General features: G+C 40.6%; 2 protein-coding genes across 6 annotated transcripts in view; one reads left to right on the top strand and one right to left on the bottom strand.

Moving 5' to 3' along the window:
- Positions 1–84: 84 nt before the first annotated feature.
- Positions 85–25022, bottom strand: ralgapa1 (Ral GTPase activating protein catalytic subunit alpha 1). 5 transcript variants are annotated; one of them, XM_015028022.1, is made up of 30 exons: positions 24605–25022; positions 20814–20924; positions 20663–20712; positions 20027–20084; positions 19781–19824; positions 19481–19658; positions 19276–19391; positions 18849–18987; positions 18543–18751; positions 17426–17740; positions 16682–16861; positions 16513–16584; positions 16269–16417; positions 15783–15906; positions 15496–15642; positions 15325–15415; positions 14533–14694; positions 13849–13995; positions 7731–9500; positions 4611–4735; positions 4290–4524; positions 3119–3304; positions 2842–3012; positions 2511–2704; positions 2327–2425; positions 2072–2227; positions 1313–1441; positions 1052–1177; positions 451–509; positions 85–361 (listed from the first exon to the last, which is right to left on the bottom strand). In XM_015028022.1, the coding sequence occupies exons 1-30, from the start codon at positions 24708–24710 to the stop codon at positions 100–102; spliced, it is 5910 nt and encodes a 1969-aa protein (XP_014883508.1). In that variant the 5' UTR covers positions 24711–25022; the 3' UTR covers positions 85–99. The 5 variants fall into 5 exon arrangements, with proteins under 5 accessions (XP_014883508.1, XP_014883509.1, XP_014883510.1 ...); XM_015028023.1 differs by having other exon boundaries at positions 9297–9500; XM_015028024.1 differs by having other exon boundaries at positions 9297–9500; positions 19285–19391.
- A 273-nt stretch (positions 25023–25295) lies between these two features.
- The window catches only part of brms1la (BRMS1 like transcriptional repressor a), a 7533-nt gene continuing 5904 nt past the window's right edge, over positions 25296–26924 (top strand). Inside the window, exons 1-2 of the mRNA XM_015028027.1 lie at positions 25296–25429; positions 26704–26875. Coding sequence (XP_014883513.1) covers positions 26737–26875 — 139 coding nt within the window. The 5' untranslated portion in view covers positions 25296–25429; positions 26704–26736. The remainder of the gene's footprint in view (positions 25430–26703; positions 26876–26924) is intronic.

Below are 26924 nucleotides of genomic sequence, written 5' to 3'. Positions count from 1 at the left end.
CGAGTCTCCCCTTATAATTTCAGTAGCCTTTTGGTCCTTTAAGCACTATTGAAGAACTCACCAAGACTCTGCTTAGACCATCCACAATCTGGCTCATTTTTATTCTTTTTTTAACCTTATAATAATAGGGTCATCATCCAGTGTGAGAGAAGTGGAACCGTGATAGTAAGTGCTATAACATGTGGGATGTATAAAAAAAAAAAAAAAAAAAAAAAAATGGGACAAAATATAACTAATAATTATAAAACCTACCTTCAGGGTCACACAGATTACATTGAGAGCTTCTTTAATCTGAGGATGTTCAGTTCCATGAGCCAACTCTTCACACAGCCAGATACCCAGGCTGCACAAAGCCACACATCTGACAGAGCGGGGACAGAAGCAGCGAGTTATAATACACACACTCAAAGGTAAAAAAATAAAAAATAAAAATCATCATCTGACACATACCTTGCAGGAGCAGAGGGTTCATCCCTGGCAGAGGTCAGGATGGTTTTGATAACGTGTTCCTTAAAAAAAAAAACACAACAAAGATTTAAAGACTTTGTCAGCAACAGCAGCAGAAAACTTCTACAACTGGTGCTTGTAATGAAGAGTCACTTTAAGTGGTATGCAAGCTATAGCACACAATCAAGTTAACACAACAAGTTAAGGCAAATTCGCACACTTGCTGGTCTTTTCAGTCGGTGTTAATGATCGCTTAGTGATTCAAAACCGGGTTCTGGCTCGTAAGAAACCAAAGAGAGGGCCTGAGGTGCTGCCACGCATGGCATTAACTGTTTACACAGCAACAACAACACAAACAACATTACTCCCACAGCTCTGAGCCGTTTCAGGAATAGCTGATGAGACATTAACCTAATATTCTGTGCTGAGATCCCCTATGGACAAGCAAACCTGAGTTAAAGCATCAAGACTGACCTGGATGGCACAGGAAAATAGATGAAAGTTTTTGAGCATGTTTAAAAAGCATATTTCATCCCACCCCTGTGGCTGCCATGGCGACCTGCTCCAACCACACAAATCAGCAGGTGAAGGTACCTCCACGTACCTTGACCTCGGGGAATTTAGTCCGTACAACGTCGGCAGTGGTCGGATGGAGAGCAGCAAGTTCCTCATAAAAGTTGGGGAAACACACCAGAGACCCAAGAAGAATCTGGGCCTCGACTCTTGGAGCCTTGGAGGGGAAAAAAAAAAAAAAAAGGGAATTAAATAAATTCCTCAATCATTGTCTATTCACAGCTTGCCATTTTTTGAAAACTTTTAAGTCAGTGTATTCCTCTTTAGGACTCTGTGCATCCTTGTGCCTCACATTGAGCGATGAACATGCAGTGACTCTGGAAGCTGCGATGATAAAGTCCAGGATCAACATGGTGGCTCCGGGAAGTCCGATGCTGAAGAACCTGGGACTGCAGTGCTTGATGATGGTGTTCACAATATCCTGAAGAAGACAGTTTGTCAAAAACACTTCTTCTCAGTATGAAGCAGAATTATAATTTAGGGACAAACTGCTTTGGAAACATTTTGACTAATCCCTCTATTTTCTTATATTTTGTGTCTAAGTAGCCAGACTTGATGGTAATTCTTCCAGTAGTCATGTATCAACACCTCCCCAGGCTTTCTAAAGATTGCTCTGAAGCAGTTTAGAGAACCAGATACTCTGCTACTGTACAGCCATTAAAAAAAGGTCTGATGGCTTTAGCCAAAAAATCTGGAAATGGTCTGTCCCTGGAAGTTGAGTAGGATAATAAGCTAAAGTGGTTGAACATTAATCTTTATCCATGACAAATCCTACAGAAAAGCTCTGAACTGAGCCTAAGAGAAAAGTGCATAAGGTTGTTTGCTCCAACCTTGTCAACTGTTAAAAGATAAGACCAAGACATATTCTAGTGGCAGAATATCCCCACCGTAAGCAGACAGTGGCAGAAATATTTGATTTATTAATGGTATGTTGAACATTTTATCTGCCATTAAAGTGTCATCAAATATTCAATGAAGTCTCCCGAGCTGAGTTGAATTTTCCCCATTGTTACTCATATTGTTTACAATTGAATCCCCTTGTAACACAGACCTGGTCCTGGTGCAGCAGCCCTTGGTGCATGATGTTGTAGAAGTGCATGAGAAAGTCGGTGTTTGGGGAAACGTCTTGACGTCTTTTCATTATTCTACAGATTAGTTTGTAGGCATGAAGCTTTCCCTGCTTGTAACGCTCAGTCAGCATGGTGGCCTAAAGGAAATATGCAGAGACACACAAAAAAAACTGTTTATTTTTCTTCCCTGTAATATGAAGCAAATATATTTCCATATATTTCTTGATCACACTTACCTTAAAGAGCCAGGGGGTGAGGATTCTTAGAGGAGGAATCAGAACAGGAGGTGGTGGGGACGACTGGTTGTCCAGAGAAATCCCCAAATTATCCCTGATCTGAAAACAGAAATGCCACTAAACTCCAATCCCTGATGAAAATTTTAAAATTATTTCCACAGCAGACAGATTTATCTGTACTAACCTTGGCCAAGTTCTGCCACAGCTCACACAAGTAGTCAAAAACCTGAGCATGGATTTCTGGGTCCTTGATGGTGTTAACATCTCCCAGGATACCCAGCATCCTCCTCCACATAACCGTGGCAACATCTGCGTGCCATCCAGTTAGAGAGCCGCCTGCCATCACACTGCAGTCCTCGCTGGGGAACTCGCTTGTTTCTGGAATCAATACGTCAATCAGAGACTCTTGTTTGGTTGGAGGAGAATAAAGCGAGAACACTTATAGGATTTTTGTAATGTTTGCATTCTTAAAACTATTTACCCCCCTCTCCCTTCCCTTCCACCGTCAATTTTACCTAGATCATCTGGGGTCTGGAGTACAGAGCTGTGGAGTTTCTGGTCCAGCTGCAAGTGTGCGTGTGAGTGACTGTGTGTGTGATCAGCGTGCTCAGCTGTCAGCGTGGCTGGGGAGGGGGTCTGGGAACGGGAGCCCCCGAGGGAATGCATGGGCGAGGCACTCTCGGAGCCTAACCAAGAGTCAGAAAGACATGTAGAATTGAACGGAGAACCAAACATCTCCTGATAATAATTGTTCCTGGTGCTTTATTACTGGACAACTTCATCGAAACGTACCGGTAACGGTAACCGTGTGGCTCAGGCTGCTGGTCTCTGAGTCAATGTGGACTGTCGTCAAACTGGCCACTTCCTGCTCGTCACAGGCTAAGCCGCCTCCTAGACTGTCCTGGTCCAGTGAGCTGCCTCGGCCGCCTCCTGTGGACCCCGCTCCTCCTCCACATGCATCTGAACTGAATGCAAAATCTCAAAAAAAAAAAAAAAAAAAAAAAAAAGGGGAAAAACAAATATTTTATGGCTGGATGGTTAGAGCCAAAATGTTCTTTAAACCAGGGGTCTGCATCCTGTGGCGCTGGAGATTCAAGTGACTCTTCATAACTTTGGCATTTAATAATAAAGGACCAATGTATGGATTTAAATAAAATTGTGACAAGTACAGGTTTTAGCGATTTTCCAGATTTTTTTTTTTAATAGAAAAATTGCACTTATCCACTAAATCAGGGGTGGCCAAGTCCAGTCCTCGAGAGCCACCATCCTGCAAGTTTTAGAAGTATCCTTACTCCAACAGACCGGGATCAGCTCTACAGAGGCCTGATAACGAGCCAGTCATTTGATTCAGGTGTGTTGAAGCAGGGATGCATCTGAAACTTGCAGGATGGTGGCTCTCGAGGACTGGACTTGGCCACCCCTGCACTAAATAATGACTCCAAAATAATCAGTAATCAGGTATTTAGGTTGGAAACTATGTGCTTTACAGGCCAAGATTGTGTGCCCAGGCAAGGATTTTGACTTTTACTTGAAGCACTTCTATATACTTCTTTGTTTAAACATCTAAAAATAGAAATAAAATGATGGTTCTTTAAATGCAAAAACACATTTTCTATTGGAGATATTTATAAAAAATTATAAGCAGTCTAGTTTCTCAAAAGATCGTGTAACGTTTTGCCGATAAGCATGTTTTATTTAGCTGGACTAAGGGAAAAATGGCTCTTTTAAATACAAAGGTTGCAGATCCAAGTTTTAAACTGTGATGCGACATGTTGATATTTCAATTATGAATTGATATTTTGTGCAGCTACAGTACAGTCTATTGAATTGTAAAAAAGACATCTCTGGGATTTCATTTAGAACAAATAAAAACAAAACTAATAACAATAAACAAAAGAACTGATTCAGATTTTTCTTCTCTTTATATCTTAGGAGTGCATCAGAGATAAAGTCGGTTTCTTACTGTCAAATTTGCATGCTGAATACTGAAAGGCATTAAAGGAATCCGACTGGCTGTCTGAGCTGATGACATCGGAACCGCTGGCACTGGCAGGTGACGTCCACTCAGAGGGAACTCCAGGGTCATCAACAGGTCGAGGGTCATCTGTGGGTCTCGACCCCGCCCCCTGACCGGCCTCCAGGAGCTCTGGCAGGTCCTTGGGAACCTCAAGGCCCACTGGACTGCTTCCTCGACGACCCTGTTCGTCAGAGGGACGGTGGTGCTTACAGCTTTGATGATTTATGCCAATATAATTGCAAATAAATGTGTCCAAGATATACTGACCACTGTCCCTTTGTTTCTCAGTCTTTCCTGAATGAACTCATCCATCAGGTCAGAGAAGTTTGGGTTGCTGCTTCCAACGTCGCTGGACACGGGGCGAGCCTTCTGGACCACCTCCTCTTTGTTGGCTACACACACGCAAAAGCAAATAAACTTTAAGAAAGTTTTTGCAGTCAAACACATGAATACTTAAAGGGAAAGAAGTAATAAAGTATATGTCAGGGGAGGACGTATCAGGATTTCTAAAGCATGGAAAACCTTATAAAAAGCTTGTTTCATCACCAGAGGAACACCTTCCCAATGACAGGTAGCTTTAGAAATGTTCAGTTAGCTGAACGTTGTTATTCAGGGATCAAAATATTAAGGTACTGAAAACTAAACTGTTCAACTATAGGCCTAAATCAATCAACAACAGTGTGAGAGCAGTCATCTAGAGCAATTTCTTACTATGTTAATTTAAGATAGATTTTTCATGACATTATCTCAAATGAGAAACCATATGTGTTCAAATATGTGAATGAGTTCATTAACTTCAGAAAGTCAGACTTTATGTGTTGAAAACTAGAACATTCCAGAGTTACAAATGATTTTCTGTACTTTAGTTAACTTTGTTGCAAATGCCAGGAACTTTTTAAGACTGTGGAGAAACTGTGAATAACACAGGATTGGTTGTGTCAGCCACCACCATCAGCTTCGTCTGAGGCCAATAAGTTGTGTGATTTATAGATGGCTATTCTAGACATTTCCTACAGATGCATAACGGCAGCAGATGATTAAGCAATGTGAATTTACATTAAAATATCACAACACTCATAAACTGAATCTAATGTTTCTCCTAATTGTGAGAGCAGTCCTGATGTGAATGTACTTTGGGGATTCTTGAGGATTGTTAAATAAACAAAAAGCCAAAACAGCAGGCGCACCACATCTCAGATAAGCAATGCAGGAGTTAAACTGAATCATGCACAAAAAGTAAAAGAGAGAGTATCACTTAGTCAAACAAGTAGAAAACCAGAGGTCTAATATTAGTGCAGTTACGATTCTTTGGCTTATGATGCTATTAGCTTGGATGCAACGAAAGCGATTGGGGGGTGAGTGTAAAAGCAGGAAGCGATTAAAAATTTAAGATTGTTCTGCAGTAAATCTGCCACCTTCTTTGCAGATCAAATCTATCTCATGGATCTATGGCTGCTTCCAGGCCAATAACAGGTCAATAAAGCTTTCAGCTACTCAACATAAAGTGTCAGGATTTCCTTTATAGCCACCAGACTGGCTTTAAAATACCACAGCCGCTCGAAAACATTAAACTGTGAACCCTTGCAGGTTTAATCTTACCTCTGTCTGCAATGTGACGCAACATGAAACAAATCCAAACTAAGTTCTGCACACAAGTAGCCTGCTGCAACTGCAAAGACATTACCCCGGAGCAGCATGTTAGAAGTCAGGATCTGCAGAGTATTCAACTGTAATGGTTATTTGCCATCATGAGTGAATGGAATATGATTTTATGGGCTTGCTTAAAAATATATTTGCTCCCATATACAACGTCTTTGATTTCTATATGCTTGTACAAACGATCTGAATTATGTCAATAATACCTGAGAAATCACAAAAACCAACAGAAAATGAGTTCTGTAAAATTAAAGTACAACTGTAGAACCTTCACAACTAAAATCTAACAACAGATGTTACTCTGTGTGTATACTCTAGAAATCAATAAATGTATCAATATTTTTTTTTTGCCCCAATAATTATAACTGAAAGATTATTTCATTAATGTTGATCCCTCAGTCCTATAGGACGATTATAGTAAATAAACAAAGCCTTCAATTGTTAACAGCTAAAGTGGATTTAGGTTAAAAGCAATAATTTAATTTTACCTAAATATTTCTTCTGACTGGAAATAATAATAATTTTAGGGAGTGGTCCAGCAGTCTGCTGTTTACATTTGTATGACTATTAGTTTAAGTAATCTTAGAAATTGGTAAAGATCTGATTATTTTTATTAGGCTTTATTAAATAAAACCCTAGCCCTGAAAGAGAATGACCTTTAACCATGAGTGTAGCTTTAAAAAATAAACAAAGAAGTAAATTTGCTGTCAGTGAATTCATGCAAGGAAACAACCTCTATTTCAACACTGCTGTTAAAATAGCTCAGGATGCCACAGCATCACTTCATTACCTGTGTTACAAATAAGTTGACAAAACAAAAGAAAAAAGTGGCACTTGTTGAGAAGCAACAAACAAAAAACATGTTGAGAAAAGGAGATGTAGCAGCAGCTCCACATCAAGACAGATTCAAATGATGAATCTCTGTACTCTTGTAAAATATTTTCACCAAACTTTCCCTCAGGATGAGAATCAACTGAAATATTTGTAATGGTGGTTAAATAGTAACCATTAACTTAATATTTGGGCAAATAACCATTTCAGCAAACTATTTCTTCCTTACTGAATTAAGTTCACCTTACTACCATGACACTGGTTGTTCTCAAAAGGTCTTGTGCTGCCATCTAGTGGAGTGGAAATGTATAGCCTATTTTACTACTTAATATTCATTGTCCTACAGCAAACAAGGATCTGAAGATGGAACATCCAGCTAAACATCCAACATCATTCTCAATTGTAGTTAGTTTTAGTTTTGTTGACATTTTTAACTTTTTTCCAGACAGTAGATTGTCGTTTTCTTCTACAGTTTCCAGGGAGGAAGTAAAAGAGACCCAAAGAGGCCGCATGCAAAAGTCGAGGAGAGGGGGGAGAAGATGGGGAAGGAGGTGCAAAGGTTAAAATCCCGAAGCCCTTAAAAAAGAGAGGACAGGAGGAGGGATGGAGCTTCTGGCCTACAGAAACAGGTGACAGGCGGTGGAAGGACGTGGGGTCCTCGAAAGGAGGCAGGCTGGAGGAGGGTGGGGGGGGCTACGTTCAAGAGCAAAACATCAACAGGGAGTTTCAGGTTCAGTCCAAGAGCAAGATGATGAGTTTCAGCCAAAAATATCATTCCATCATAACAAACCAGTTAAAAACAGCCAAAAAGGAAAGAGAACGGCTGGTGATTGTGTGTTGGTGAACATTTCTCTCCACTGTTTTGTCTTCTCTGAGCACTTCGTTCGCCTCAATCCTCACCTGGCGTTGTCGTCTTTCTTCCAAAGTAGCCCAGGACGTGGGAGTAGAGATCCTTTAGCGAGGCGTCACCCGAGCTGGCCCTGGTCTGTCGCTGCGGCGATGACCCCTGGGATGACCCCTGGCCTCTGGGCCGAGGTTTGGAGGACAGGGCGTGGACAACGGTCTTATACATGCCACCGAGAAGAGCGCCCTGGTGGTGTCGTGAGGTAGTGATGCCGGGCTCCTGGGAGCGTGAGCGGCAGACTCGGGAACGCAGGGCAGAGCGTCCCAAACGTCCTCGCACTCCTGAGGAACTCGACGAGCCCTCGGAGTTGACCTCTGGGCCCAGACCGGACGCGGTACAGGACCCTGGGAGCTGCTTTTCCCCTCCTGTCCCCAGTCTGTCTACAGAGGAATCTCTGCTACCTGCAGGAGCTCCGGGCAACAACTTCTCGTTTGCTCGTGTTTTATGGCCAGCTCCGTTCCCTGGGCCGAACTTACCTGGACTTTCTGCTCCTAGCTTTCCCCCTGAGCCCACCCCAGCTCTGGCCGTCCTCTCCCCAGCTGAATGGCTGTGAGTGTGGAAATGACTGAGGCGACGCAACCTGGCTCTCCAGTGGGCCTCCTTGTTCTCCAAGGGGTTGTGGAACTGGACGGACTCGGTGGAGGGCCGGAAGCTGACATGGACCCCGGCGGACTGATGACGCTTGATGCCACTGCGAGACATTTTTAACTTAGCAGGGTCGGAGGTTTGAGGAGTTGATGATTCAGTGTTAGGTTCGGCTGTGACTGAATTCTGTCTAATCAACCGCGCCCTCTCTTTTGATTCTCCTTTATCTTCTTGTTTCTCTTCTCCTATCTCACCCCACGATTCAAGTTTCCCTTCGTGTACTGCTCCAGCTGTTTTTTTCTCCTCCGAGTTTCTCTCTAAGCTAGTGCTCCCTTTAACACTGGGAGATGGCCATTCACACTGTAGCTCCAAACACTCGTAGATACTGCGCTGCTCTGCCTCACTCTCCTCTGTGGAGTCCACACTCCTGTGCCTCACTGATTTACTTACCTGCCTGTCCTCATTTACCACTTGCTTCTCCTCCTCTAACTGGGATCTAGCTTCCCTGCTTTGCTCATTTGCAGGTAAAGTCACAAAACCTTCTAATAGATGACCAGCACCGCCTCCCTCTTTGACCTCGTCTTTCTTTTCGCCTCCTTTCTGAATGAGGTAGTCTCTGATGGAGGAGAATAAATCGTCCTCTTCGGCTTCACACCCCACTTCCCCCTCATCTGCGTCAATTTCCTTTTCAGATGAAAAAGCGAAGGCGGAGTCCCAGTCGCTCACCCAGTCAGAGCTAGAGCCTTGGCTTCCGGAGCCGGCTCGGAGCCAGGACTGGTTATAAACACTAGCATCATCCTGTGTTTCTGAGGACAAGGAAACACCATTGGAGAGGGTGAAAGGTGTGGGATTAGGGGAGGTGAGGGGTTGTGAGAGAGGCGGAGTTGTGTGGCTGTTGGCTGCAAGTGAGAAGGTAGTTGTGGAGTGGTGGTGCGGAGGATTCAGGAAGGACATGGGATCCCGCTGGGTGTCTTCACCTTTGACCCGCTCGGCGATGAAGGGCTCCATGATGTCAGAGGCGCTGCTACTCCGGGCGAGGGAGGATGGCGCCGGGGTGTCCAGGTCACAAGCTCCCCCCTGGTAGATCTCGGAACAGGTGGTGGGCGGGGTCTCGTCGCTCTGTGATGAGTGCCGCATTCGTGAGGTGCGGGACGTCAGCGTGATGGGGGGGTCCTCGAGATCTGGTGATTAGAGGGTGATGAAACCAGAGACCATGAGATCCCTGGAATAAGTGTGGAAGAGCTTAACACATAGAACCCACTGTGACATGCATTTAATATGCAATTGCAGTGCTGCGGAAGACTCCTTATTCTGCTTCATTGTCATTCCTAATCAATTGTGTGTGTGTGTGTGCGCGCATATATATATATATATATAGCAACAAGATGAATGGCATTTTGATAGCTCATCACATAAATTAACTTTAGTGAATCACAACAGACGATAAAAGTAACTATCAGAACTAAAATATGAGTTCCTTTTGTTTTTGCTTTCAATTTTTGTCAGAGGAAATATGTGAAAAAGTGTTAAACCCCTCCTAACTTGCTTTGTTTTTTGTTTTCAAAGAGACTTTCTTGTAATATTTCAAAGTGGCCTTAGTCAATAGTTTGGAATTTACAACTATGGTTCTATGAATCCTGGATGACCGCCAGAGGCGGTGCTTCAAGCACTGAATGATCAGTCTTGCGCATGTGTAGGTCGACCCACGGTTGACCTACAATCTAGGTGACCCGCGTGACTCTATATAGTTACATGACACATGCCGCTCAATTCCTCAACCTTTTCGAAAGACGCAAAGATTCCAAGGATCTAAGCATTCTGGTGGTCATCCGGGATTCATAGAACCATAGTTACAGTTGTAACTTTCGTTCTATTTCATCCCTACTGACTGCCAGAGGCGGTGCTTCAAGCACTGGATGACTTATGTCAACAAGGTAACAAAGAATCTGCAACATCCAAGGGACAACCACAACAACACCTACCTCAGTGTGATGTTCATGGATGCTGCTCCAGGAGTCCCTGAAGCGGATGGGCAGAGTCACATTCACCCTGTAAAACCGAGTGTGAATATACCCAAAAGTTGAGGATACCACACAAGAGGTAGCGCCACACCAAGCCTAATTTCCAGGATCATGCTTAATATACTGTCAATCCACTGGGGCGATGGTCAAGCAGTCATGGAGAGGGAGTTCATGGCAACGCCCAGGAAGATGGTCTCCTGTGAAAGAGTCAGACTGCTATCTCCATGTTCACCTGCAGGCCAGGCATCCCACTTGATCGATCACTAACTGAGTGTCAAGGACCGCTTGGTCCCGTGTTGCTGCACAAATCAGCCATTTGTCCAGATATGGGAGGATTCCCAACCCTTGTGGCAGCAAGAGAAAGGGCCACTGTGACGCATCGGGTGAACACCCTGGGAGACAGCGAAAGTCTGATCGGGAGGACCCTGCACTGGAAATGCTTCCTTTGGAAACAAAACGAAGAAACTGCCAATGGGGCGCAGGAATCAGGACATGAAGTGGAAGTGAACCAATGGCCTGCAACACTTCCTGGTGGTCAGCATATGAGCAGAAACACTAACGGCTTTTGATTTATATAAGCCACAACACTCAATCAAGGAATGCAGCAAATTAACTGTTGGGGATTCTTGGCTGATCAAAATGGGGCATCCTTCTTTACTAAAATCTCAATACCTCAGTCAGTTTAAATGTTAATTGTATGAAACATGGACTTTTTATTTTAGTTTTCTTTTAAATTTTTTTCTCCTTTTGACTGTAATGTATGTAGAACAAAACTTATGCCTTTGTGTACACTTAAGACCTTCTGTCCCATTGACTCCCATTATAACCAAATATTTCCAGTGGACAGTTGTCTAAGCATTTTAAATTTTACCTGAAAACCAAACTAATCTAAGCTTCTGCCTTCTAAATACAAGAAAAAAATGTTTTAGGTGTGATGACCCCCTTATTATTACCACAGGGCCCACCCCTGTATTTCATCAAGTTTCAATGGGGAAATGCTTCTATTACCTTTCAAAATGCATAACAATGAAAATATTGAACACCACAAAAATAGTCCTAGTGCGTTGGTAGTGATGTAAAGGAGAGTGTGAATGTGATTGAGAAAATATTTTATCCGTGTGTGTGTGTGTGTGTGTGTGTGTGTGTGTAATTTGACAAATCAAAGTCAAGTAGCCTCTTCTGTATTTTCTCTATCTATCTACAGGAAAGGCTGATGTGTGACGTAGCATGTTTATCTTTGGATAAATCTTAAGCTATTGAAAAGATTTAATGCAGTGGAAAAAAAATATTGAATTTTTTTTTGCACTTTTATAAGATGTATCATTTTAGGTCACAAAGGTAAAACAAATGCATAAACATATTAATTTTTGATCTGGTCAAAGATGAAACATCCACACTCCATTTTGATGTTTATTTTTGAAAAATATTGCATATTTTGGGTTTTTCTCCTTCAAAAATATGGATTGTTTGGGGGAATAAAACAGGCATGAAACAGAAAATATTGAGAAAAAAAGAGAAAAACTTTATATCTGTGGTTATGTCTGAAGCTGCTGAAAAGATTAAATTAAGTTAAAGTGAAGAAAAATTAAATGTATATTTTTTTATTACAGTTTTAAAAGATGTACCATTTTGAGTCACAGGGGATAAAAGTGTGGGTTTTTGCTTTTAACTCTTATTACTTCAAAAATAATAATGCATACAAATTTATGTTTTTAATTTTCAACTTGATTGAAGGTGAAACACCCCCAACTAAAATATTCTGCTTTCGAGTTTATTTTTGGAAAATATTGTAAACTTTGGATTTTTCTCCTTCAAAGACAAAAAAACTCCCAAGCTTTTTAGGACAAAACAGGCATTAAAAAATATTTTTAAAAAATTAACATATGAAAAACATCATGTATTTGGATAGGTCTGAAGCTGTTAATGGAGTGAAAGTGAAAAAATAAATACTGAATTTTTCTAGTAGCTTTATAAATTTTATATATTTTGGGACAAAAAGGTGTTAAGTGTGCAGTCAATTTAAAATTCCCCAAGGGTTAAGGCAAACAGTAAACTACTGCCCTAGAAAAGAAAAAACAAAACTTATCAGTTACCGCAGCAACAACTGCAGATCTGCTAAAAAGCAAAAAATAGCTTGTGCAGCCCCTAGTGGGTGAAACTCACCTGCAGCTCCGACCATACCCGGTCATGAGGCTATAGCAACAAGCAAGTTGTAAACACAGAGCATACCAGCTTCACACAATCACACCTGTACTCAAGAAAAACTAATGTGACCATAAGTGGGTCAGAGGTGATTTTGTTGTGATTAACACTCAACCTGTGTATGCACAAGAACGATCATTCAGTGCTTGAAGCATCGCCTCTGGTGTTCAGTAGCGATGAAATAGAACTCCTGGTTTTGTGAATGGAAGTCAAACTTTTCTTTGGATTTCAGGTGCCCTTTATACTTCTCTAGTCCTTGAACCCGACCATGACGACAACATATCGTGTAGTTTTCATGTCGAAACAAAAAAGCAAACGAATGGAGAACAAAAGTTTAATTTTAGCAGGTGTAAAATCTCTGAAAGTCACATCTTAAGAAACAAAGATGTGAAATTTGAGTATGCAAAGAATGACATAAGACAAAAAGTAAGTGAACTGTTATCTTCTAAGAGTAACCCAGATATGCTGTAATTGTTTTTAGTTGGGTTTAATATAATGACTCCTAAGTTCAATAACCTGGAGGTTCTTAGCACAGTGCCCATCCCGCAAAGAGACACCTTTAAAACTTCTAGCTGCCTTTTTTAAAAATTAAAAAGCATTTTTTTTGTTATAGCCACTTATGAAGACTTCTAAACTTACAATTTATTTACAAAGTATACAAAAATATTCTGAATACATGTAGTACTTAATGAGAAAGAAGATTTTTTTTTTCAAAATCAGAAATAAGCCACAAATCTCCAATATGTGCTTCTCTATTTTACATAAAATGCACTGTGACAGTTGTAACTCGCATAAGAAAACAAACAGCATGCATGTACAAGCATAAAGAATGCTTAGAAAAAATTAGAGGACTCTGATATGAAGGATCTGCAAGAAATAATTGCATTAAAATAAATTACACATATGACAAGCGGTGAACGTTAAACAAGAAAGACAGACAAGCAAACATTTGAAGAAAAGAACACAGGCATGTGATTTAATGGACAAGCAGGAGTTCAAGCAGGACGTAATATAAAAAATGAAAGTAAAAAAGGAAGGAGACAGGACAACAGGTAGGTCCAGTTCTATGCGTAAAGATGTATATCAGACACAGTGAATGCCGACTGTCAAAATGCCTTTCTGTAGCATCAAATTTCCTGCTTCAGTGCCGATCAGTGTTCAAGGTTGGCTTAAACTGAAGAACAGGATGAATTTCTGTTGAAAAGCATGCAAACTACCAACAAACAAACTTAATAGAGGCAGTTAGACGTGCAGGAATCTATGGCTTCCAGGCAGCAGGAAGACAGGTAGTGCAAAAAGAGTGTACCTGCCAGATGGTCGGCAAGAGGGGGTAGAAAAGGGTGGTGGTGGTGGAGGAGGACAGGAAGAGGCGGAGCCAGAGCAGGAGCACTCTTAGCACTGCGAATAAAGGCTGAGGAGAGCAGAGAGTCCCCCGTAGAACAGCTACGCAGGGCTGAAGAAGTCAGAAGAGAAATCGAGAAAACGGAGGAAAGAAAAAGAAGAGCATAGTTGTAGTGAGGAGTAAGGAAGAGAGGTGAGCAGAAACAGGCAGACGTAAGGATGAAAACCAAAAAGTGATTAGGAAAATAAAGAGCAGGAAGAAAGAACAGAAAGGGGAAGTTAAGGTGAAAACTGGTTAGAGATTGAGAGGAGAGGCAGATTTGAACATGTCTATAAAACACATCAGAAAGGAGAGAAAACATTTTGTGGGTAGATTGAAAGACAAACACCGAAGGTGGAGGAGCACTGATTCAGGATTAGCTTCTGCAGAAAATACAAGGAAACAGTGAGAGGCTGGTGGGAGCTCCGCAAACAGGATCACTCAAGTTCCTGAATGAAACCCTCAACCCGAAAATAAAAGCAAATTTGCAGGCATGGGGGAAGAAATATTACAGACAAGAGCTGGTTAGCATGAGCAACTCTGCCTTAAATTAATGAGTTATAGCATATAAAATACGATGAAAGGAATTCTAGCAGAGATGGAACTGACCTACAGTCTTCTGGCGCACGATACTCCTTGCCTTTTCGATGCCTGGTGAGCCGGCTGTGGTGGCGCTCCGCTGGCGCATGGCGGCTGCCTGACCTGGCTGGTCTCTGCTCCAGCCTTTAGAGAAGGACCGATCCACGGGCTGCCGCTGGCCCTCCGTACCGACTGGAGGACGAATAAATAACGGTCATTTAGGAGCAGCTAGTGATTGTAGTGTTACATATTTTCCTGTGTCTTGCAAAGTTATAACCTCAGACCAGTTCACAGTTGCAAAATGGAGGAAAGGGATATATGGGTACAAAATTTATTGCAAACACAATTCCGTCATGTCGCCCTGAACACGCCGTCCCCACAGTAAAACACGATGGCGGCGGCATTCTGCTTTGGGGATGATTTTCTTAAAAGAAGCTCCTCAGATGGATCTGGTTGCTGAGCAATCCATGAAGGAAACCCTGTTAGAAGCTTGAAAATAATTGAGACTGTATGGAGGTCTACCCTCGTCCCAAACCGACCATGGTAACACATGGTGGTGGCAGCATTATGCTCGGGGAACGCTTCAGATTTCACTTTACGACATTTTTGGTCTATCAGATAAGATCTTGATAAAATACATTGATGTTTGTGGCTGAAAATGACTTTCACAAGGCATTTTACTGCCGTGACGCAGAGTGCAGATAAAGTGCCTGCACTGCTCCTTGGCTGTTCAAGTTAGGGGTAATAATATAACAGACTATTCTCATAGTCACAGTTGGGGCCGCTGTAAAGTACTTCTCAAAGCAAACCAAGTCCAGTAACCTTTTCCTTTAATCTTCTTCTGCTTCTGTTCACTGAGTTTGTCAAGAGGCAGCTCATTTAGATCCACACTGTACAGGTTCCTGGCCAAAACCTAGGAAACAGAGACGCCATCCATCTTGTTTATATAGAAGCAAGAATGCAGGCAACATTAAGGTAAGAAAGCTTTAGTACCTTGGTGAGGGTCTCCATGGTGAGTGACCACTCGGTAACCAGCTCCTCCCAGCAGGTCAGAGAGGAAAGCACACAGAGGAGATCATCCCAAAGTTCTCTGCTGATGTACACGTTCAAGTTGCCCTTAATCCAGGCAACTATTAAAGTCTGCAAAGAAAAAGCAGAGTGAAAAAAAAAAAATAAAGTTATAAATATAAATCTGCTTAAATAATAACTAGTTGCTAAATAAACTAAATGTTCTTTTGGAATAAGGACATGGAAACCAAACATTGGTGTCAGCTGTGTACCTGAAAGATGGGCCCAGCCAGCCTGCCAGACAGCGTGTTGATCTTCTTCCCTTGAGGCATGATGGATGGAGGCCTTTTCATGACGGATTCTGTCACCCTCAGCAGAACCAGTAAGATCTGCTCCCTACAAACAAGTACAGGAATATTTATTTTGTTTTTGAAATCAGAATAGTTGTTTAATCGGACACAAGGAGATATGATTAAGCATTTTTGTTTTAATTTATCAATAATAGATGGAACTCTCTGTGTTTGCCAAAAATAAATAGCATTCTAATCTATAGGGAAAAGTGTAGCTAAGTCTCTTTATTTGATTTTTTTAATTGAATTTTTATAAACACCATATGATGTATTACTACAATAAGTAAAAGTACGTTTTCAAATATGTTAAAAAAAAAAAAAACATGTATCTGTGACAGTAGTAGAAAACTGAAAATAGTGACATACTGACATATTTATTGGCCTGTTCTGGGTATTTTTTTCTTTTACCATGTTTTCTGGTCCATAGTTTCGTGCATAACTAGGCTGCGGTAGATGTTCAGGACCCGTTTGCACATGTCAACATGCTCCTCCAAAAGGATCTTGATGTCATTGGCGGGTTCCAGCAGGAAAACGTTGGCAGAGTGGGTGATGAAGACCTGGAGAAAACACAAAGGGTTTTATAAAATGAGAAAGAAGAACAAGATAGAATCATCTCGAGTGTAAACCAGAGCAAAGTGCTGTAAGCTCCTGCCTGTAATGTCGTTTGACCTCCAGCATGAACACTGTACTCCAGCAATTCGCTGTCAATCTCTTTGTTGATTCCCTGAAAAAAATGCAGAACATAAATTCGTTATTCAACTGCTGCTTATAATTATGAATATTTTGACCGACTAAACTTTTGTTTCTGAAGAAATTCCCACCTCAGCCTCTTTGTCTCCCAGCTGAGAGCCTGCATCCAGACTGCCAGCAGCAGGAATGGGATATGGACCTTCTTCTGGCTCTTTCATAAACACTGGCTTGTCCTCCATGGAGATCCACTCTTGATAAACACGAACCACTTTTCGCATCGCAGCTGCCTCACACATGGGAAGAAGAAATCCCTGAGTAAGAGGAGAGAAAGCAGATTAATTAATTTCCATCTGTACATTTCTATTAATAATTCCAACTGTCCCCCCCCACGCAAAAATAATAACAATAATAATAATTAACCTCCCACAAGTAAATTATACAAATGTTGTATTAATTCCCTGCACATATCCTTACACGGTGCGACATTGTTATTGCCATTTACTGAGAAACAGTATTCGTGTGTGGAACCAGGCCCAATGTAACAAAAGAGTAACATTTTGTGGAAATGTGCTCCATGTGTAATGCTCCTGAAATTACGCAAAATATGCAGATCACAATGTAACTTTTTCCTCTGGAGCGACCATTACACTCTGAATATTTTCTTTTCTGATGCAGGCACCCGACTTTTTGCTCTGGATCTAAGGAGCCGCTATCCAACATGCCTTAGGTTCCCTTTCTTTAACTTGCACAATGAAAATAGCACAAGTTAAATAAATAGAAAACAAATCCAAATCACCATCCCTCTTAATTTAAAACTGTAACTGACCAGATATCAAAAAAGTTGAAACTGATCGCTAATATTTAATTTCCTTCACCTGTCTGAAGATCTCTATGATGAAGTTGACGTTGGTCCTGGAGTTGGTCAGCACTCTCCTCACCACCTCCATGTCTGTCAGCTGCTCTTCGTCCATGGAGCACAGGGAGGAGGAGCTGGGCTCCCTCTCCGTCAGCGTGGAAGTGTTGGAGTGGCTCTGCTCCGGCTCTCCTGTACCCACCGGACCGCCGATGCTGCTTCCTGTCGGACCCAACGAGCTGCCGCTGCTTTCTAGGTGGCTCTCGGACCGACTCCCTCCTCCGCCGCCGTCGTCTGAGCTGCCTGCTGAGCGAGCGGCCAATCCAGCAGCTGCTCGCTGAGACAGACGATTGATAACAGTTAGAAGACTGCGTTGCACCATGACTATAGAAGCCAAAGTCTTAGAAATCAAGCAACCACCTCTGTGCTTGACTTGGAAATGCTACCAGATAGAGAGTTTTAAAATAAGAAAAAATATAGATTGATCTTTTGAGATATCTTTAAAAGGAGACATGATGAGGCTTTACAACCAAAGAATACAGAAACCACAAGTCTAACACGGTTTCTGCTAGACCTCATGGCAGTTTGCCTTGCCAAACTGGATGGAATGATGATGAAAGAGGCCTCTCTGTTCTTCAGTTTAATCTCCAATCAACATCTAGATGGTTGAAATTTGGATGCAATTGGACTTTCTAACAGGACAATGATCCCAAACAGAGATCAAAACTGGTTTTGGACTGGATAAACCACGCTAATGCCAACATTATGGTCGTCCAAAAGTCCCAGCCTCAACACTACCAAAAAAGCATGCATTAGGCACAGAGTGCTACAAGGCACAGGGTGGCATGATGGATGGGCAGGCCGCTGCAGCGCAGCCCCACTCTGCAGTCAAGCAGCACACTCATAATAATTGTGTTTAAAGCTTCCTATGTGAAGGCAGCATTATACTTAAGAGCTTGGTCTGTTCCAGGAAACAAATCAATTTGGATGGCAACAAACTTGTGTGGTCAAAGTGTAAATGACTAATGGTTGAGTTCTGATTGAGATTCTCTGTGGATTTAAAACAACATACACAATAAATTAAGATGATTCTTTAAAAAAAAAAATCATTAATAAACCCTGTATTTAGAGGACAGTACCTGTATGTTCTTTGGGACGCTCTCGCCTTCTGTCCCTGGGATCTGGGTTTGGGTGTTGGGTCGCGGTTCCAACCAGAAGGAAACGAGCCAGCGGATAAAGATGACTCTGGCCTGAAGGAAGCTCTCCTTGGTGCAGTACATGGTTTCACCACCGTCCTGCTCTCTGCGCACCACACTGTAATAGGGCTTAGGACGCATCGGAGGTACATCTAAAGAAACATAACATCAAATGCACTTCAGCAAAACACACAAATCTCCTGTTTCCAATGTAATTCACGGGATTCTTCCTGCAGCAAGAGCACTGACCCAAGATGGGGTTGTAAAGGCTCGTTTCCATAGCAAAGTTGGGAAATATGTGAGGAAGGTAAAACTTCCTGAAGTGGCCAAAGAGGAAGTTGAAGCCACGTTCATGGTTCTCTTTACACCGCCACTCCAGAGACTTCGCCTGGTCGATACACACAAACAAAAATAAACCCTGTATTATAACGAGAAATTGGGCCGCACAAAATGGGAACAAGCAGAGAGAAGCACCATTGTGAATCTTATCAGTGTGTGAATGTTTGCACACATGTGGGTGAAAGCAGCAAGCAAGGATATTACAAGCAGGGGATGCAATATGCCTTTAAATCAGCAACACCAGCCGCTGTGTTTACCATTAGTGATATTAGTAAAGCATGGCAGCATTATTACGTCGTGGTTTCATTAAATATGTTAGTAAGAAAATGGATAATACCTGGTTTACCATGTATTTCAGCAGAGCTTCCAAGAAAAAGGCAGTCAGGTCGTCCTGGTTCTTATCGCCGGACTGTGGAGCGACCAGTGGCGTGATTTCTTCTGGGGTCACTTGGGCTGCAGAAATGAAAAGCAGGAATATTAAAGCTGCGTTCAGTGATCCAACGGGAAACAAACCACAGTCTGTATGCTTTAGTTGTACGAACTCTCAGTCAGACTCAGTGGCGGGTTGATCAGAGTGTCCAGGGTGCGTGGGGTCCCACGTAAGAGAGGAGAGGGAAAACCCGGAATCAGACATGCAAACATGCACAGCTGCTCGCTCTCAGCGTTGCTCTGCAGCGCCTGCATCCACAGCAAAAACAGCCGCACGCCTTCCCGACGGATCTAAGAGTTGGATTAAAGAATAAAATAAAAAAAAAATAAAAAAGAGGGAAAAATTCAAATCAACAATAGTTAATCTATGATCAGGGAATCGAGATGTTAGATATCTTTTTGTGTTACATTACCTTCAGAGAGTTTCCAGTGTGAAGCAGCTTCTTAAGAATTAGTCCTGGGAGAAAAATTTGAGCCACAGCTTCATTAGTTTACTCAGCTATCTGGTTGATTTTACTGTGAGTTTAAACAAGAAAGCTGCTTAAAAAGCACTTGCTTGTTACTAAATTGTTAGGAAAATGTGACTGAAACAAGTCTTGACATAAAAAAATATATATATTTGACAGTGAAATGTGTTAGGAGGCGTAAGGAAACCGTACCTATGCTGTGGAACTGCCACCGACTCTGGATTCTCTCTGGCAGAAGTTGAAGGATTTTCTAAAAGACAAAAAATATACAACAGATTGGTTTGAGGGAGATTTAAATTAAAATTTTCAGACTTTTCCAAAATTTAAGTAAAATTTGTAGGGTGAAAATTAGGTGTCCATTTAGTAGTAAACTTAACGTTTTATTTTATTTTTATTCAGTGATTTTTAACTCATTATTCTTTCCTCTGTAAAAGGAGTACTATTTATTTGGAAAATATTACATTGCAATAATATGGTGAAATATCATGAAGACAATATCAATGGTAATGGACCAACATCTTTCATCAGCACAACGCTCATTACTTTCCAGAACTTTAGAAATGGACAAATCTGACTGTTTAAATACACTGACCATTAAATAAAAGAGCCACCAATCTAACAAACCACCAGTTCTTTGTAATGTCACAAATTTTGAAATGATCTGTATTTTATTAATTTATCTTCAGCAAAACAAACAAACAAACAAACAAACAAACAAACAAACAAACAAACAAACAAACAGTTTTATCTGCTGATAAAACTCACAGACACATTAGGCCATTTGTTTACCCAGAGTGAAATAATACATTATCACTTTCTGGAATTTACCTCAAAGATGAAGAGGATTGAGTCCAGCTCCTCCCTCTGAGACTTATGACCTGGAAAACACAGAGCCGAATTAAAAGACAAAAAAAAAAAAAAAAAAAAAGGGAAGACGATGGATAACTTGTTTGGCCGTTTATTAATGGGAACACTTTACCTTTTTGCTTGAGGCTGACCTCGATGTTGACAAAGTTTTCAAAGAAGACATAGTAGATATGGGAATAGTACATATCGAAGAACTGCTTCAGATCTGGAGCCTCGGAATTTTCTGTGAGGAAGAAACAGAACGAGGCTCGGATTTATCTGGGAAACGCGTGAAGGAACGAATCACAGAGGCCTTGCCAATTTGCTTTTACAATCTTGCCAGTGCAGAAAACAATACCCATTACACATTCATTTGTGGAGTGAAACTAATAGCCGTCAACCAATTACTCTGTTTGCAGTTGCGGCCCATTATTTACAACTTCATACATCAAACTGAACACCGCTGCGTCAGGCATTGAAGTTTGAGATTTGATATGATGACGCCCAAAAATTAACTCTGCTTTAAGCTTCTTCGGGATGTTCCTTTACCACAGATAAATCCTCAGTCGGTTAATTCATCTCCTGCAATCACTCAACATATCTGAACTTTTAAGGCAGAGACTCAACCCCCAATCCCGGGGAAACATTCCACTGTTTTCCGTCTGACAACCAGCCTGAGCAATCAGCCTCCCATGAACCCATCAGCGCTCCAGGATGGAAGCACATCGCTCCTACCGAATATCAAGTTCAATAAGCAGTCGGAGGGTTACTTCCCGACACTCTGGAGTAAACTTTTCTAATTGTATAACATTCAACTGCACGTAACTTTTCTATAACCTCAGTTTATCCATTTTCCACTCCAAGAGACATCTCTTGAGAAAAAAAACCTAACACAAATAAGAGGAATATTACAGAATAAAGGGGAATACTTTTTCCAACATATTTAAGTAATGCATGTCAGTGTTCTTTTTCTTATCTGCTTTCTACAGTTGAAGACTATGTTTAAATGCATCAGCGGTAAAAAATTAATAAGACTCTTTGTTAAAGATTACACATTTCTGATCAGGAAGCAGTTCTGAGAAAAATGGACTCTGTTTAATCTGACTTCTGCAAATTTACCTCATGTCATGATGTTCTGCGTTTGCTTTTTCTCTCACTTGGATTTGTGTTTCTTTTTCTTTCTTTGCCAGTCACACAATGCTGACTCTATAATATTTTACTGACATTCCCGGGTCTCTGCAGAGACACATTTTGGATTCCTCCGTATACGACAGCAGAAAGTCAAACTCACATCAGTGTCAGACCCTTGTAAGGTCTTGCCTGGGAGGTTTATCTTCTCCGACACACACGTTCAAGCAAAACTTTTATCAACACTGTGCAGCTGACTCTTAATCTATTTTAGATTTTGATTGCTAATAATAGGGTGAAACCCAAGGCTTAAAATGTCAAGTGGAACAGACATTAAGATTTGTTTATTGTCTGTTATATATTACATAAAAGACTTTGCTGACCAAATAAACCTTAGAAATGGAGGTGCTTGATTTGACTGCCTTTCCTTCCCCACAGATTTAGAAAGGTAACAAGAAGGAACCCAAGATTTGCTTTGTTATTATTACTGGAGTTTAAAGTAACAGTAAGGAACAAAAATACAGATGTCTGAAACAGAGACAATGGACGTGTGTGTTGCCCAGGATGTACACCACCTCTCACCCACAGGATCAAATCCCCATAACCAAGTCCAAATAAGCACCTATAGAAGATGGATTATATTGCTGAGACTTCATCTACAGTAAAGTCTCTCATGCTCAAGCTTTGTGCTCCATTTGTGCTGGTTTGAGTTGCAAAGATGTTGTTTTGTGCCACCATCATTTTCAAGAAATTATAAACTAAACCTCTGGGAGACCGTTTTAAGTCATAATCTCTAAAATGTTGGTGCCACAAACCATTGCAGCACAAACTACTGACACCATTTCCGCTTGAGTTGGGCAGTATGAGGTTTGACTCATAAGCTTTTATTAATATCTTTAAAAGGAAATAAGCTAAAACTGCTGTAAAAGCCCTAACCTAATACAAATGTTTGACCGATGTTAAAAACGTAGAGAGGGACACTTCAGTCAGGTAAAGCATCTAATTAACTGCACAATCAATGATTAATCCCTCGTCTGAGAACAGATCATGACTGATTGATCAAGATCCTGCATACGGCCTTTTGTTTATTTTTCTGTATAGAACATAGTTTAAATACTTTAGAAATGAGCCACATTGGATTAGACTGAAAGTCTATAAAACCTTCCTTAAGTTTATAACAACAAGAATATCTAAACTAGCAATTGCACCAAATCTAGAGCTCTTTCATCACCCAAACTGGAACTGTCTTGGTGCAGGCATGTTTTGCTGGTCTCTGTGGTTGTTATCATGATTTTGAGTTCCCTGCAGAGCACAGAAAGGGGGCACACCCCTCTCTCACAAAGACAAAAACAGAGGAAGTTCCGCTACGGTACTGGACACAGAGAGGAAATACTAGAGGCTATTTCCCCATCCGGCATGAGCTATTAGTGAGACCCAAGCTTGCCCGAGCACTCTCAGCTGCAGCAGGTAAAATATCGGGTCATCGCCTCGTTTCTCCGACACATCACAAATTCTTTCTGCACTAAAGCATGGAGAAAACCCACTCAGCACTTGTCACTCTTCAGGTTCCTGTGCAGAAACGCAGGCACACCCGTGAAGAAATCGCCACAACCTGACTGACAACATGTAGCCATCGCAGTGTCTGCATTTTAGCCTGCAGGACACACAACACAACAAAGCTGACATAATTTATGAAACACAGCCATGTTTTCTAAGGATTGTAGGTTCTGTTTGGTTAGTATGAAATATTCCCATTTGGTTATGAGAACTTGACAAAATTTCTCCCACAAGATTTGGTCGACTTTGCTCAGTCTGGATGCTTTCTCTGGAATAAGAATATTTCACATTACAACTGTATTCCTAAACCTCATGCACAACAGAATACTGACAGAATAATTGTCAGAAAAAAAAACAAAAACACTGCAATAATTCTGGATTAACCATAATTGATAACAGATGAAAACTAAAGACTGAATGATGCAAATAAATCAAAAGCTGCTTCAACAAAATGTGAACAGACCGATGCATCAAGATAATTGTAGCTTTACTTTGCTCATAATTTTTTACTTTAGAAGATTGGCTTATCAGTTGAATTTTACAGGATATGTGTCACATTAAAGATAGAGAAAAAATGCTTTTATTCTGTAAATGGAACTTATATTAAGTAAAAAAAAAAACTTAGAGACAGTCGAAAATTTAACATTATGCTACATAAACATTACTGTCAAGATTCTCTTAAACTTTTTCTCTTCAGTTTTTTCACTAACTTAAATATGCTTTACAGAGCTTCTCACAACTTATATACATGATTGTGACTGTCATAGAAAAAAAAAACATTATCAAACCACCAAATTAAACCTACATCTTCCAAACTCCACTTTCCAAAAACATAAACAATAACTAAAAGCGTCATAAAAACGCCTAATTTACTCTCAGTCTGAATAATAAACTCTACACAGCTAGGCTTTTTACACCTAAAGCACCATGCAAAATATATTTTCAATTTGTAACACGGTAAAAGAAAAATATTGTGTGAACGTATAACGTCTTTTTTTAAGGAAAATAGTCATTTCCAAGATTAACTAATGTTTGAAATATCACAATGGATTTATTTATGTTTGAAAATAACAGTAATAAATCACTGAAGCCTTAAAAAATAATTAGTTGTGCATTTACTCCTACAGAGAGCAACTTATATATGCTCGAGATTGGCCTGACATGCACCAAGTATGTGTATACACAGGCAGGGAAACACAAGCTAACCTCGTAGCTGCTTACTGTGGATCTTTAACTCACCTATGACAATTCTGAGATGCTTGAGTCTCGTCAACACGTCCTTCTTCGGGTCCAACACTTTCTGTGTTGATTTTTTAACGTCTCCATGAGGCTTTTTGGAAAACATTCCCGAGGCAGGAGACACAACAACAAAAAACCGCGACGGTGAGGAACAGAAGCTGAGGGGGCTAGCTGAGCCGCAGAAACAGACTCAGACGTTAATCTTTAACCGTCACAAGAACCTCGTCGCTCCCAGTTCATTAACACCAGTTCTCTGCTACAGAGCTGAAAATATCCAGCAGCAAAATCGCCCCCATTCTGGTCAAATTAAAGGCGAATGTGTAAGACGTAGCGGGGCGACGCATCCATCTCTAAACCGCACCTCCCTTCTTCCACTCTGGTCAGCGGCGGGTCGTACGACGGTGGCTGTCATGGCGGAAACAAAGTGAGCGATATAAGAAAAAAATCAAAATAAATACAAGTCACCGGTTTTCAAACTTTTATTGAAGTGGTTGTAATATATGCTGCACAAATTTTTTATGTATTTTAAAAACTAAAAAGCCAACAACAAATAAAGTTTTTAACGCCTTTTTAAACATTATGAAGGAATTCTCCCCCCTTAGAGTGACTTCTGGGTAATGCAGTTCAAAGCCCATTTTTAGGTCCTTCATTAGTTAGTCTTAGCATCGAAATAAACTACAGTTCCCATGAAAACCCATAGCTGAGATTTGTTTTTAGCATGGCAGGGACACAAGTTGTGCGCAAAGAAAAACTATTTTAACATTTTATGGGGTTTTTTAAATAATTTGAAAGGGTTCTCGTAATTATCGCCTTTCTCAAAACTATGTAAGTTGCGATTCAAACATATTTACTTATTTTGCGAATTTGTGATGTTATGATTGTTATCTCACTGGTTTGCTAACATGCTAACGAAGTGCTAACATTATTTGTTTGTAAAGTTGAATTATTAATAAAATACAAAAGACCAGTCACATATTGCGCTACGTTTGCTTACATTTTAACTAATAAGTATATCAATTGGATGTAATTACTGATTATTCCCCCCCTACCCCCTCAGACACACATGTGGTGTAAACAGGATATAAGAAGAATTTGGGAAAATAAAAAATCGTAAATGTTTCTATTTAATCATATTCTATAATGTGCAAGCGTGTTAATTGAAGCTTTTCTATTGTCTTACATTGACCCGTTTAAAGTTTAATTTTTAATTTTTATTTTTTCAAATAGTTGGAAGTATTTTTTTTGCATGAAACTTTTTCTATTTGTCCTAATAGGTGCACTCTACATACAAATTGAAAATTTATTCATTTTACACATTTGCACCATCCTCTGCGTCTACATATTACATAGAAACTGTTCGGGTCAATTTGACAGTCAAGTAGAAGGTTAAAAAAGATTTTAAAAAATGTCCAATTCTATATGTTTCCTTGCTGCTATGAACCACATTTTACCACAAACCCACTTTCTCACTATTCTCTTTACTTCACTGGGAAACTGCGAGAAAGCAGGTGTTCATACAACTTTTGACGGGAACCTATTCTATTCCCGTGGGCAAATTCCACCCACACTGAGTGGACATTCAGCAGAAGTGGGGGAAAACATAAATACTGTCTGCATGACTCATTTGTCTTGATTTTGATCAGCGGGTCAATTTGACCCTGAACAGTATACGTGTCTCAAGCTCAATTATAAAGATCACCCATTGAAAGACAGAAATCAAAATGTAATATAATAATTATTATTATTATTTTTTTTTTTTACAAAAGATCAATTTGAAGGAAATTGTTTTTTGTGTGTAGGTTTTTTCAGTGGACATAAAAAAATAAATTCCACTTTTTATGTCTAAATGAGTAAGTTGTCATCATTGATCCTTTATTTGTAAGAAATAATAAAAAAAAAAACCATCATTGCACAAATATTGATTGAAATTGTTAGTATTGGAGTTAATAATCAGATACAAAAATGTTTTGGAGGAATTTTTTGGTTTCTGACACTACTGCATGATTAAACACTCCCTGGGTCAAATTGACCCACAAACATTCTTGCTGTACCTCAGAAACAAACGTAACAGGAGGGTTAATCGCATCTCTGTTTCACAGCGTTTTAGAGTCTAAATTGGAGTTGCTGGTGCGATGCCGGTGCACCGTGACCGAGAGAAGAAGGAGAACGTAGCAGAGGAGATGGAGGTAGAAGAACAGGAGCATGAAGCTTCCAGCTCAGACGAGGAGGAATCCGACACCTCTTCCGTCTCCGAGGATGGAGACACTTCTGGTGAGGAAACTCAGAAGTTGGTTACCGTTTTTTTTTTTTTTTTTTTTTT

Source organism: Poecilia latipinna, unplaced genomic scaffold (assembly GCF_001443285.1).
Source record: "Poecilia latipinna isolate Pla-1442-1.1 unplaced genomic scaffold, P_latipinna-1.0 Scaffold112, whole genome shotgun sequence".
NCBI classification, from domain to species: domain Eukaryota; kingdom Metazoa; phylum Chordata; class Actinopteri; order Cyprinodontiformes; family Poeciliidae; genus Poecilia; species Poecilia latipinna.
Note: the sequence above shows the minus strand (reverse complement) of the source record. Positions and strands in the feature narration are given on the sequence as shown.